The sequence below is a fragment of the Solanum pennellii genome, chromosome 6 (genome assembly GCF_001406875.1).
Source record: "Solanum pennellii chromosome 6, SPENNV200".
Lineage (NCBI taxonomy): Eukaryota > Viridiplantae > Streptophyta > Magnoliopsida > Solanales > Solanaceae > Solanum > Solanum pennellii.
The window spans coordinates 48,714,006-48,727,411 of NC_028642.1; the positions used below are offsets into that span (position 1 = coordinate 48,714,006).

General features: G+C 30.2%; 2 protein-coding genes across 3 annotated transcripts; one reads left to right on the forward strand and one right to left on the reverse strand.

Moving 5' to 3' along the window:
* The first annotated feature begins 6,786 nt into the window (after positions 1-6,786).
* On the forward strand, positions 6,787-7,410 carry LOC107023723 (oleosin 1-like). The gene has a single exon (XM_015224505.2). It carries the CDS (start codon positions 6,853-6,855, stop codon positions 7,255-7,257), a length of 405 nt encoding a protein of 134 aa, XP_015079991.1. The 5' UTR covers positions 6,787-6,852; the 3' UTR covers positions 7,258-7,410.
* Positions 7,411-7,535: 125 nt separating this feature from the next.
* On the reverse strand, positions 7,536-13,271 carry LOC107023722 (ubiquitin carboxyl-terminal hydrolase 3). 2 transcript variants are annotated; one of them, XM_015224504.2, is made up of 9 exons: positions 13,066-13,271; positions 12,167-12,298; positions 12,044-12,082; positions 11,214-11,319; positions 10,680-10,738; positions 10,521-10,595; positions 8,919-8,967; positions 8,166-8,242; positions 7,536-7,807 (listed from the first exon to the last, which is right to left on the reverse strand). In XM_015224504.2, exons 1-9 carry the CDS (start codon positions 13,132-13,134, stop codon positions 7,721-7,723), a joined length of 693 nt encoding a protein of 230 aa, XP_015079990.1. In that variant the 5' UTR covers positions 13,135-13,271; the 3' UTR covers positions 7,536-7,720. The 2 variants fall into 2 exon arrangements, with proteins under 2 accessions (XP_015079990.1, XP_015079989.1); XM_015224503.2 differs by having other exon boundaries at positions 11,214-11,325; positions 13,066-13,268.
* Between the last annotated feature and the right edge of the window lie 135 nt (positions 13,272-13,406).

Sequence of the window (13,406 nt, forward strand, 5' to 3'; positions counted from 1 at the left end):
ATTTTATAATTTAATAATTTAATATTAAATTTTAAATCAAATACACTCAAATACATATTTTTGCTATAAAATATGTTAAAATAGAGAGAGACGAGCAAAAATAAAAAAAAATCTGAGAGAGATTTGTCTATATATCTCAAATATACGTAAATAATATTGATATGGGTGAGTCACATGTATATATATTTCAGATACGAAAACAAGATATGAGAGTGACAAATAAAGAAGAAAGGGATGAGTAAAATTTATTTATGTACTTAGGAATAAATTACACTTAATTTTAATCTCATATATCCTGAAATATATATATTTCGACACATCTAAATCTAGTAGTATGTGTTTTATTATTTTTATTTAAAAATATAATATCACATATTAAGAAGACATTGATTTTATTCTTCTAATTTATCTTATTTAAAAATTAAGAAAATTTGCATGATCAAAAGTATTGATACTTTTTCACGCATTTATTAAGACTAAGGCAAATTGAAATTTTATATCTTTAAAGGACGTATCCAAACTAAAATTGTTATAAGTAGATACTTCTTCTATTTTGTATTAAGTAAATTTATTAGACAATGCATATTCATTAATAAAAATATTTAAGGACATAATTAAATACTCCTTCTATTTCATAAATTTAGTAAATAGAGTAATTTATTTCTCAGAAATATAAAACTTAATTAAAGAAAAGGTCAAACATGAAAAAGAAAGAATTCAAACATCCATATATACCCTCTTCATACCTATTTTTCTTTTTTGTCTAATATTGATTTAGCAAATTTATAATTATTGACATAGTGAACTTATTATTATTTTTAATTAATTAACAGGATTTCAAAATATATTTACTTATTATATTTTTCAAAATTATCAATTCAATATTAACAAATTTAGAGTATAATAGAAAAAAAAATCCTTCCTTATATGTCAAAATAATAAATAAAAAGAAAAATTAAATTATAAAATTTAACAAGTAAATAAGGATATATAATATTAACCATCAAACCATTTTATTATTTTAAATAATAAAAACAACTTAAAAATTCACTCAAAAAACAAATGATTAATCAAGTAAAAATGATTTTAGGGGTGTTCCAACGAGTACGTGTTACTTTATATTTAATGGGAAAATTTTTAATAGCTTAGTCAATTAGTAATATGCATGATTATAAATATTAGTAAAATGTAATCAATTTAATTAAATTATAAATTGACGATCCATTCATCCCGACCCCTCCCACCACCACCACCTCTTTAAATATTTGTTGGAGTTGTATATTTGTATACAAATAAAATTGCTAGATAACTTTTTCAATATTTACGTATCAATATCATAAATAAGTTTTTAAAAACATTATTTATTATTGTTTGTTCGTATCAAACATGTCCTAATTAATTAAATAAGTACCGAGTTTGGGCAGAATTAGGTTATTGCAATGGGTTTTATTCGAATCTTTTTCATTCATTTTATTTGTCTATTTTTCACAAACTTTTTTTTATTTGATATCAAAAAAACATAATGATTATTTTATTTAATTGTCACGTTATATTTTTTTTCAAGACTTGATATTGAATATCAATTAATATGAGTAATTTAGTAAAATAATCATATCAATCATATTTTCTTAATAAGTATATAAAATCTAAATGTAACTAGTAAAAGTGAACAGGAAAAATATAAATATAAATATACACTTGGTCAAAACTAAATTTTTATTGTTTTAAACCATATTGACTTCTTCAAACTTTTACCTTTTTAATATGTTTAGATTTTTTTTTAGTTAAAATTCTGATTTTGTCAATAGAAGTTGTTTTAACTATTCTTATATATATAAAGATCATATTTTTTACCACAAAAACAGCTTTTTCTAACTTAAAAGAAAAAGAAGAAAATCAGCATGAAAGATGAATCTCTTTAGCAACTTTCTTAATCTTTTGGCACTTTTTTTTCTCTAGGAAAGTATAGCATGCATGTTAGTAAACTGATTATTATCGATATCTATTTTTTGAATCAATTAACTTACATTTAAATTAGAAAAAAAAATAAAAAAAATAGTCCAAATACCTTTTAAGAGATTTTGAGGGTGGAAAATATAGAAAAGTAGAATAAGTTCAAGAGAGAAAATTACATTAAGAAAATGATGAAAAAGGAAACGCTTTTTAAGATTTGTTTTCCGACAAGAACATCATTTGACAGAAAACTTTTAATTACTTAATTAACTTTATTCCGGATTTTGATCATGTGTAGGATTATAATTGTGAATTTTTATTAAAAAAATCTCTTGCTGTCTCTCATCATTAATTAATCAAGTTGGTACTTAACAATTCTAGTCTACTATTATATCTGTCCTCTTTATTTGATACAATTATTAAGAAAATAATAATGGACATGATAAATTTATTATTATATTCTTGTTAATTGATAAAATTCTTAAATAAATTTACTTTTCAAGATTCTACCTTAAACATTAACTTTGGTAGAATTAAACCATCATTAATAATTCATCAACTTGGCTAACTTTTTATAAACATTAATCATTCTAGGAACCATCCAAGTTTCCAAAAGCATAAACAAACATGAATTAAATATATTTACTTACTTTTTTGTCCACTTTTATTCGTTAATTATAAAATGAGATTTTGTTTATTGATAGGGATAGATATCATTCTTTCTTTGATTGATTTTTAAAAATTAAGAGATTTATTATTTTAATTTATTTTTATTCTTAATTATAATAACTTTCTCAAAGCATTGAAGTTGTTATATTTAAAAGATGATATAGTAAAATTTATATTCAATTTATTGCTTCTTCACATATTTAGTGAACTTGGTATAGAGCAAAGTATTTTTTAATAATTATTTTTTTTTAATTTTCTCATTTTGGTTGGAATTTTTTTTTGAAAAACACGTTTCTTAAATCTAGAAAATTGATTTCCTCAATTGAAATAGAAAAACATGTTCATAAGTAACATTTTAAGTTTATTATTCCCTCCATATCCCCTCAATTTCCACCCCGCGAATTACACAAACAAGACAACTTAAATCGAAGTTACAACATGTAAATATGCAAATTATATCTGTGAAATATAATTAAAATTTGTATAGTGGCTATTAATAAAAATTCCCCATAATCCTATATTGGTTTTTAATTACTCCTTTAATTCCACATCAAGATTTCAGAGTTTAATTAGTATTCATAAAATTACAAAATCCAAGCTTATTATTAATTTCAAGGGAGTTTGAATACATTACAAAGATCCAAGTACAAAATAAGCATACTACAAAAAAATATAAATTTTATTATTATTATTATTTTTATCAAGTTGCATAAATATAAAATTTTATATATTATGAGCAAGGTCATGTGTATCCCCGCTGGAATACCATCATTTTTTTCCTTAACAGCCCCAAATACACATGTAGCATACGTGTACCCACACGTCCGGTCAAACTAACCTCTAGATCTAGTCAACGGTCACCTCAAATAATCATTTCATCATTGCTTGCTCATTATTTTATTTTTATTTGAGTAATTCATTAATTAGTGGTTATCTGTCAATATATAAATTTGTTTTACACAAATCAAATTATAACTAATTCATTATTTAGTGGTTATCTGTCAATATATAAATTTGTTTTACACAAATCGAATTATAACTAAGGCTAAAACTATATCCTAAAATCTTACATGTTTCTATGATAAATTTACTTGAACGGGATGAAAGATTCATAAAGAGATCAGAGTAATTATCATGATATAATTTTATTCGTAGTTTGTACTGACAAATAATTAAAAAATATTCACATTGAATTTCTTAATTCTAAAACAAGATATTTATTACTTTGATGTACTTATTCAATCTAATATAATGATTATACCTTATTTCATGATAAACGGAATTGATAAACAATATAGTTTTTTTCTAGACTAATTATTAAGAGGTCATAAATTGTACGAGTTTAATTTTAATTTCAATCATGTTAAACGTAATATTATTTTTCTATTGGATTAAAAATAATATAACTTTGAAACCTCGGGTTTATGAATATTTTCCATCCAGATTTATGTATGAATTTTTTTACCACAAGCGTAAATATTTTTTATTTATTTATGGTTATACTGATATTATATGAATTTTAACACACCTAATATATGAATATAAGCCAAAAAAAAAAAAGTTCTTAGGAATCAAAAGTTTTTTTTCCTTATATTTCAACTTTTCACTTGTGCTAATGGATTCCATCTCAACCGTTCATCAGGAATATATTTGACTGTCAGCCGTTGATGTCCGCACGTGCAATCACTATCGGAGGACCTGTAGTTTGTCGGTGGGCCAGCTTTGCTTGGATTAATGGGCCTCACATATCTGGCCCATGTGACCGGCTTAGCTGGTTAACATGTGATTAACCGTTAATCGAATCTCTTAAAAACTTCAGAATCTCATTGCTAATACTCATTCCGTTTCATTTTATGACATTTAAATTTTGAAATATAAATAAGTCTATTTTTTATTAAAAGTTTATCATAAATCATTTGAGTATTTTAAGTTATTGATTATTGTGACTTATAATACTTTTTACGTAGTTTACAAATATATAAATTTTACTTTAAAAAATTTAAAAATTTCATTCGCAAATTGCCGATCAAACTTAAACTGTTTGAATCTCGAAAAACGAAAAGTGTCACATATATTAAGACAGAGGGACTATCATTTTTTATTATTAGGGAAAGTAGCACATTTAATTGGACGCCAAAAATAATTACATTAGTTATTTAAATATATAAAAATCATAAAGTATTATCAATAGGATATGCATAATATATTTTGTATATCAAAATTAAATATTAATTATCATATAAGTTTTTAAAAAATAATAAAATAGACCCGACTCATTGGAAAGGATTTTGAAAGCCCAACTTGTTGGAAAAAATAATAAAAAGCCCAATTTGGAGGTGTAGGGTTGCACGTGTGCCGAGTTTGGAGAATATTTGTTCTGTATATGTACGCACTCTGTGAAATTACAAACATATCCTCACTCAAATAAGCACCATAAAGCCTAAATTGGGACAATAATTTAGTGGAGACAAGAGGATAGTTTGGTAATTACCAGACATGTTTGGTTTAGCAACTAATATTAATTAATTAATGTATTAATTATTAAAGAATGAATTATTGCAGAAGACAGCATAAGCTTCATCATTTAACAAAATGTACTTTATGAGATTGTGGGCTTATTATTTAATTAATTATATACACTACCTAATCATATATTATTGGTCCAAATGATGAGAAGCTGTCTCAATTATCATATAGTAAGATTTGATACGTATTTCACAATTCTATTAGCACCATTTTAGAGTACTCTTTAATTGTTGAGACCCCACATTATAATTTGTCCCTAGAAATTGGTCATTTAACTTCAAATTATTATTGTTTTTTAAAAATGCAACAAAAAACACCAAATCAAATATTGATATTTGGTATGAAAATTCATTTTAATTTTTTTTTATAGGAGGTAGTTTGATTAAATACACTTTTATCATACTTATGATTTTAAAGGGAAAAGGACCTAAAATATATTTGAATTTTGATCAAAATTGTTATTACGGTACCAAATTTTGAAAAATATTTTACTTGTTATAAACTATTTAATAATGTATTTTAAAGGTATATATATGTCCACCTGAACGTAAAAATATAGCATAATTATAAATAAAAATATCTCCACATAAATATATATATATATATATATCTTTTAAAATACATTATTAAATATTTGAGAGGGTGAAAGGTCCTTTATAGAATTTTGTATCACAACATCAAATTCAACTAAAACTGAAGTATTTTCAAAACCCTTTCCCTTAATATATGTGGACATTTATGTAGCTGTAGACTCTAGAATTTAGTTATCTTCATCAAAGGTCTCCTTTTTTTAAATATTTAATGGTTGAATTGCTTCGTAAAGGTTTCAAATTCAAATGGTAAATATAGAAAAAAATTTATTAAGAATATCACTCATTAAGATTTCAAATTCAAATGGTAAATTTAGAAAAAAATTTATTAAGAATATCACTCATTAAGATTTCAAATTCAAATGGTAAATATAGAAAAAATTCTATTAAGAATATCACTTCCAAATAAGTTTTATTGTTCAGAACCCAAATTTATTATGAATTTCAATACGAGATAGAGAGTAAAAAAAAATAAAAATAAAAATTATCTTTTCTTAATTTAGGACAGGTAATTACCAACAATTAAAAAAGAAAAATGAAGAAATAATTAGAGACAATTTTTTTTAAAAATTATACTCTCAATGAAAAATAAAAGTTTTTGAAAATTTTATATTTTTAATTTTTCTACTTCAAAATTATTAAAAATAAAATGACAAATTCAATATGTCAATCATTATTTTCTTAACAAATATCCCAATTTAGAAGTGAATAAATTTTAAAGAATAGAGGAAGTATTCTAAATTTGAGCTTTAAAAATGAATAAAATTATACATTAAGCATCATCGTCAATAATAAACCTTGGAATAACAATCCAAACAAAAAAGAATGATAAGTGACACACCACATTTTTGAAAAAGAAGTAGAGGTTTGTCATTTGATAAAATCTTGTTTCCAAATGGCAGAAGAGACAACTCAATAGTAGTGTGTTAAGATGAAACCTTACGTGTCTATCAACAAAGGCCTCTTTATCATGCAAATTCAAAATGATCAACACGTAACAACCATGCATCTAACTTCTCTTAAACTCTATCTATTATATTACTCATATCTCTTCTCTCTGCTTTTCCACTCTTCATCTATCCATCTACAATCAAAAAAAAAAAAGAAAAAAAGAATGCAGACTCAACCTCGTCATGAGCAGCACCTTTCTCGTCAGGTGGCCAAGACCACCACAGCTGTCACTGTGGGTGGTTCACTCATGGTGCTTTCTGGGTTAATGCTGGCGGCTACCGTTATCGGTCTAGCTATAGCTACCCCTTTGTTGGTGATTTTTAGCCCTGTTTTGGTACCTGCTGTGATAACTATTGGGTTGATCCTTGGTGGGTTTTTGGCTTCTGGTGGTTTTGGAGCTACTGCTTCTTTTGTTTTCTACTGGATGTACAGATATGTCACCGGGAAACACCCGATTGGAGCAACCAAGATCGATTACGCGAGGGATAAGATTGCACATGCGGCAAATGATGTGAAGGAGAAGGCGGAGCAGTTGGGGCACCAAGCACAGCAGCAGATTAAGGGCTGAAGAGACAAGACATTCAGGAGCTCTTTTTTTTTTTCTCTTATGCAAGTATTTTACCTTTTAATAGTTTGTCTGAGAATGTGGGAATGTTGTTGGTTATCAATGGTTCTGTAACTTGATTTACTATTTAACGAGTCTGTTATTAAAATACCCAAATCTATGTTAGTTCATTGCTTCCATTAAGCTTTTAGTTGAAAACGGTGCCATACTCTGGCACAATAAATCATTTTTTGGCACACGCCAAAAAGAGGTCACCTTCTAGCAAAATTATTGGCCGATGGTGAAACTACTGCAATCATAGTTATTTCACCAATTGTAGAAGTAGTAATTTGTCAGAAGTAACTTATTGCAGATATATGTGCCTTACAAACAAGAAGAAACATTGTACTGGAAAAGGCAGAAACATGAAAAGCTAAAGTTGGTTTAAACATCTCATCCATAAAAGCCTCTAGACAGCAGCATTGGCCTAAACGTTTTTGGAAATAGCAATAACGTTAAAGTTGATTGAGTCTGGATTTTTCTCGATTATCTTTTTGATAACTGTGGCTGCATCCTGTAATAAATGAGAAATACTTCCATGTCACAAAACACGCATAATTGGGAGATAGATGAAAGAACCAGGAGGCGGAAATAGAAGTTTACAGTCATACAAGTATGTGAACGTTTGTTTAAAGGAACATGTGAAAAAAACGCCAAATCTTATGTAGGAGTAAAAACTAAACCTTAGTCCCAATTCATTGATATTTGCTTATAAGTGATTTCTCCAGATTTGGGACTGATAATGTGATCACAGATAATGGAGAGTTCCAAATTAAAATGGATGAAGCCACGAAGGTTAGGTGTGAGTGTGAAACAAAGAAATTAGGCCCATTGTCATCGGTCACTCCCAGAGCATGGACATAATTACTTACCTTTAATAAGCTGTTTGGAGAGGATGCACCATGTGTAATAGGTCCTGCCCTCCTTCCATCAAGTTCATAGAGTTGTCCTGCAATGTGACAAAAGCTTGTGTGACTTTCAATTCATCACCCATATAATGAGTCGAGGTGAGTAATGTGGAATTGTCTAGTCAATAATCACTATATTATTCATGTTGTGGACAAAGATATAGTCACGATGCAATTTTTGATCTCCCATAACATGCGCTCCTAGTACTCCCCAATTTATTGTTGTTTAACTTGGAGGAAAAGGGATTTCTCATTAGTTTGAATGGACGGCAGTACGTTCTCTAAAGGAAGTGATTGGCCTAGCAGACATCTTCAAATCATTATTATAGCATCAATACAAGCCTCCATGTTTTCACAAGAAAACTACAGCTAGTGAAATGTAAAATTGATGGACATCCCAGACTCTCTAGGTGCTGCTATGTTCTAAATCAACCGAACTCCTTAAACACACTGTGCAGAAAGCTATAAATGGAGCAACAGTTGACTCCCAACAATACTCGAAAAGGGGAAATCACCTTACAACTTTCTACACCAAAGCCATATTAGTAGATAGTAGCAGTCTAGCAAAAAGTTTGTAATGCCCAAGCACAGTTTACACTTCAGATGACAAATAACTACCTTCTTAACTTGGAAGCAGAATGCAGACAGTGTTCAAAAGTCGATTCTACAGAACACAAACTGTGAGAGTGAGAAAGAGTGGGATGGAGAAGGAAATACCATCAACACAGGAGAAGCAGATGAAATGAGTGTTCACATCGTCGGTAGCCTGCAGAAAGAACTCACCAGATTGATACACATAAAACATGAAAAAAACAACAAAAAAGAAAGTGACATGAATTTTATGTCATATATATGGGTTTGTTGAACCAACAAAAGGAGTCATCACTTCAATGGGAAAACTGATATAGAAGAAGTTTCTGACTTCATAGTCTTATATCCAATCAATTTAACTTCACATCATCAAAAAGATTTAACAATAAAACCAGTAAATGTTTTAAATCCATCTACCATTAATCATATTCCAAAGAATTAGAACTATCTTCAATTTGAAGTTTTTAACAGAGTTTGCACTGAGGTTCACGCAAACTTTCAAACACACTCTATATTGGCTTGCAAAATATTAAAAAGCTACAGCCCCTGGCTCTAACATTTCTCAGTTGCAAGAGCAAAAGCACGCAAATCCACAAAAGTGTGAGCAGGAAGAGTAAATGCACTAGAACCTAAGAAGAAGGATGTTGGTCATCAACTATCTCCAAACCATCAAAACCCCTGGTGTTTGTGTGGCACACAGTTTGCCAGGCTTAGAGGTAGCCTACCTCTAACATGCCCAAACTCTCTCATGCAAACAAGCCAGAACTCAACAAGAAGGTTGCTGGTCCTCAACAAACTGCAAACCATAAAAATATCTGGTGTATCACACACAATTTCCTCAGAAGGCTTAGAGGTGCCAGCCTCCTATAACACGCCCAAATACTATTTCCATGCCTCTCTGCTCCACTAATGTCGAGAAAACAAAGAGGCTGTCGTAGCAGCATACACACAAAGAAACGTCCACAACTGTGAGCTCCGGGAAATCTCAATGTACAAGAGCTCAAATCAAATAAAGAAAGTTGTTCACCGCAACATTCTTTAGATCAGAAAAAGCTAAGCTGCTGCTGCCACAACATAACAGCACACCAGGCTTGGAGGTACTATCGTACATTTTTCTTTTTTATTTAAAAGGGGGAAATGGGGAAGGAATTACAACATAAGGAATCAAACCCTCACCCTATATGTGAAAGTTAAGGTTACCAACTGGACTACCCTACTTGATTGCATGAATTCTTCGTCATGTTTTTTGCACTAGTTCAGACCCTCCTCCTTTGTGGTTACCAGTTCTCTAAATAAAATTATCTTTCTTCTTTTAAGAAACTGTCAAGAGTACTCATAGATCATTGACTCAATTAATATGTTAATACATTGATGAAATATTTGTTCTCTAACTTACTTTACTTCCAAGTGCACCGAGGAATGATGAAGTACCAATGGAATCTTATATCAGCAATTGAAAGCATTAAGGACAAGCTGAAGGTTTTTGAATATGTTCAGCTTCAGTTTTACTTCAGAGAAACAAATAACATAGTGGACTCATTGGCTAATGAAGGATTGAAGCTCGAGGGACAGATTTGGTATGATGAATTTGAGCAGCTTTTCACAAAAATGAAGGCACAAATGGTAATGGATAGCATACAAATCCCTAGTTTCTGGTAGGCATAGATTTAGTATGAGGACTGCTTATTTGAGATAAGATTAGAAACACATAGATTATTCAATTCTGACCTCAGTATCACCAGCAGTGGCTGCCACTGAATGAGCAACTTCCATTTCCCTATCGTTTTCAAGGAACAAAGCACGCTGCAAATTTGTACCTAAATGTATTAGCATTGGATAACTAGAAGGATGTGACTGGCCACTAACTTCAATAGTCAAAATTAATACCTGCATTGGGTCCATGCTTGAAGTTGATTTAAAGAACTTATCCAAGAATGAACCCTCGGCTAAATGGAAAAAAAAAATCATGTCAAAACTCGGGGAAAAAAAAGAAGAAGAATAACTAGGATGGAAAAAAGAAAACAGCAAAAAGGGAAGGAAAAACAATATAGTGAACACGTAAAAAATAAAACAAAAGAACATATCTTTCAAGTTGACAAGAATGTCAATAATAAAAGAGCTTTGTGTAATCACCATACTTTAGAGAATTTCATCGAACCACCAAAATTATCAAGATCTTATCTCTGGTCAGGCATTTCTCAGACTATGATAATGAATGAAGAGCCTTTCCCCCTAATACTATCATCACACAACAAATCAAGCTCTTAACATAGTAATATACTACTTGGTGCAACTATATATTGTGATACTAGTAGAAACTCTTAAGTACTCCCACCTCTAAATTACATAATTAATGCAAAGAGTTGAAACCTTCATGGTGAGAATCAGTTCATGATATATATAGAACATCAAATGACTTACTAAGTTTTATCTGAGAGGTGATATTCCCAATAGCGTGAAGAAGGCCAATTGTTCCGCATGCATTTCCCACTGTTTGTTTCATGTAGTAAACCGTACTACTGGGATCCTGCACCTGCCAGAAACCTCTAAAGAATAATTATCGAAATATGAAGCCAAATATAAGGCACAATGTAGAAACACTCAAAATGCTCCAACTCAACTCAGTCAAGTAAATAGAGAAGAAACAAAACATCAAGTATATTAGGAGATATTTAGACGGGGCCAAAAAAAGATGTCGTAGTGATGACTGATTTATGAGACTGATGAAATAGAAAATCAAGTTTATGTTACCTGTCAAAGCCAAGTATAATATGACCTTGCATTGTCTATTAAACTCACTTAGAAAACAACCTGTCTAAGGGACCACTTAGGCACACTGGTATGGTTTCACAACAGCGGCCAATAAAGATAAAGCCCGAGTTCAACGAACTGGAGAATGTTGTACACAGCAGGAAAGAAAGCAAAAAGGAACAAATGAAATAATCAGATCCAAGAGAGAGAAAGGATTTTGGCAACTGATAGCAAGGAGACCGAGCACTGGCAACTGCAAATCCCACTCCCCCTTTCAAAAGGAAAAAGAGAAAGACTTCCTAGAATTAGTGATGGACAAAGTTTCAAACCACGAACTGCATAAGTAGAAACAATGACATTTAAGTAATTGAACACCCCAACAAGAGAGAGACTAAATGGCACAATTTGCCTGACGGAATCACTCATAAATAAGAAGAAAAAAAAATAAGGTTGTAAGCAAAGAACTAACGAAAATGAGTAGTTATGGTCATCCAATTCACCTTTGTTTCTTTATCTTGCTTCATTCTCTCTTCTTCACTCTGCACGCACACGGCAGAAAATTAATTCGCTGATCAGGATCATTGACATAAACCAGTTAACATCAAACTAAATTAACAACAAACCTGCGATGTGAGAGGATAAAGAAATAAAACAGCAAGCACTGGCTTTGGCACCATCTCCAGAAGTTCTTCATCTAACCCATAAACATCACAGCACTCTGCCTCATTCGGTGGAACACCAAGACCCCAAAGAAACTGCTCGATAAAAAAACACGTAAATTAGGAACTTCATTAATATTTTTCATTTCTACCTTCATATATATGATTTTCCTCCTTCAACTTCTTATAGTTTAACAAACCATATATAAACTTTGATTAAAGGCTTCCCAACCTAGTTAAGAAATACCATCCCATAGTTCTTTCACATACTAACGCCAACAACAACAACAAACCTAGTGAAATCTCACAAGTAGAGTCTAGGAAGGTAGAGCGTATGCACACTTTACCACTACTTAGTGGAGGTAGAGAGGCTATTTCTAGAAAACTTCACATATTAAAGGCTAACTTATCAATTCTATTCCTTGGTGGGAAAACATACTTAGTTGATTGAGTCAGTTCTCAACCAAAATTTGGGTTCATTCTCTTTTTACTTCTAATTACACTTTGAAAACATCAATTCCCCTCAATCTCATTTTATACAACACCATTACTACTGGACTAATTTTTTTTGATATATCTGATTAGTAAAGTACAAAACATAATGAATTTGTAACTTTTATGTATCTAAATCTTACTTTTAAACAATTACATAATAACCGATTCGAGTCCAAATTAGCTACTTTGACCACAATACTCCAAACAGATCATGATTTTGGGACGGAGAGAGACTAGAAGGTTATTCATTCCGCGTACTGCTGATTCAGAAGACGGTAAATACTTATCAACTGAGATTATTTGAAATACCGAAACAAAAACAGGATGCAAATGAAAATCGAACAGATACGAAAATGGAGCGGAAGTACCTGATTCATGACATCCGGGTTAGCTTCAAGAGGAAGCCATCTCTTCTTAGAGCCTGTGCTTTCCGCCATGGATTCTTTTCTTCTTTCTTTAGCAATTTAGACTTTTATTTTACTCTCTCAACCTTGATGCCCTTCTCCCCTTTATTATATATAGTTATGGAAGGGATTTATGATGGGGTTTTTCCTTCGACCTTTTTTTCCCCTCTTTTATTCTCCTTTTTCTTTATAGGTATAATAACTAGGAAATGGTTCACACAACTTTTTATAATTATATTTTTCAATTTTAGTCATAATTATAAAATCTTGGAGAGATTTGAATTTCATCTAAGAGTAAACAATTG

What these genes read in the sequence shown, in the direction of transcription:
- LOC107023723 (XM_015224505.2), top strand. Translation starts at nt 6,853, where the DNA reads ATGCAGACTCAACCTCGTCATGAGCAGCACCTTTCTCGTCAGGTGGCC.
- LOC107023722 (XM_015224503.2), bottom strand. Translation starts at nt 13,134, where the DNA reads ATGGCGGAAAGCACAGGCTCTAAGAAGAGATGGCTTCCTCTTGAAGCT. An exon ending in ACCCGGATGTCATGAATCAG is followed by an intron (nt 12,299 to 13,065) that starts GTACTTCCGCTC and finishes TTTATCGAGCAG; the next exon opens with TTTCTTTGGGGTCTTGGTGT. An exon ending in CAAGCATGGACCCAATGCAG is followed by an intron (nt 10,596 to 10,679) that starts GTATTAATTTTG and finishes ACAAATTTGCAG; the next exon opens with CGTGCTTTGTTCCTTGAAAA.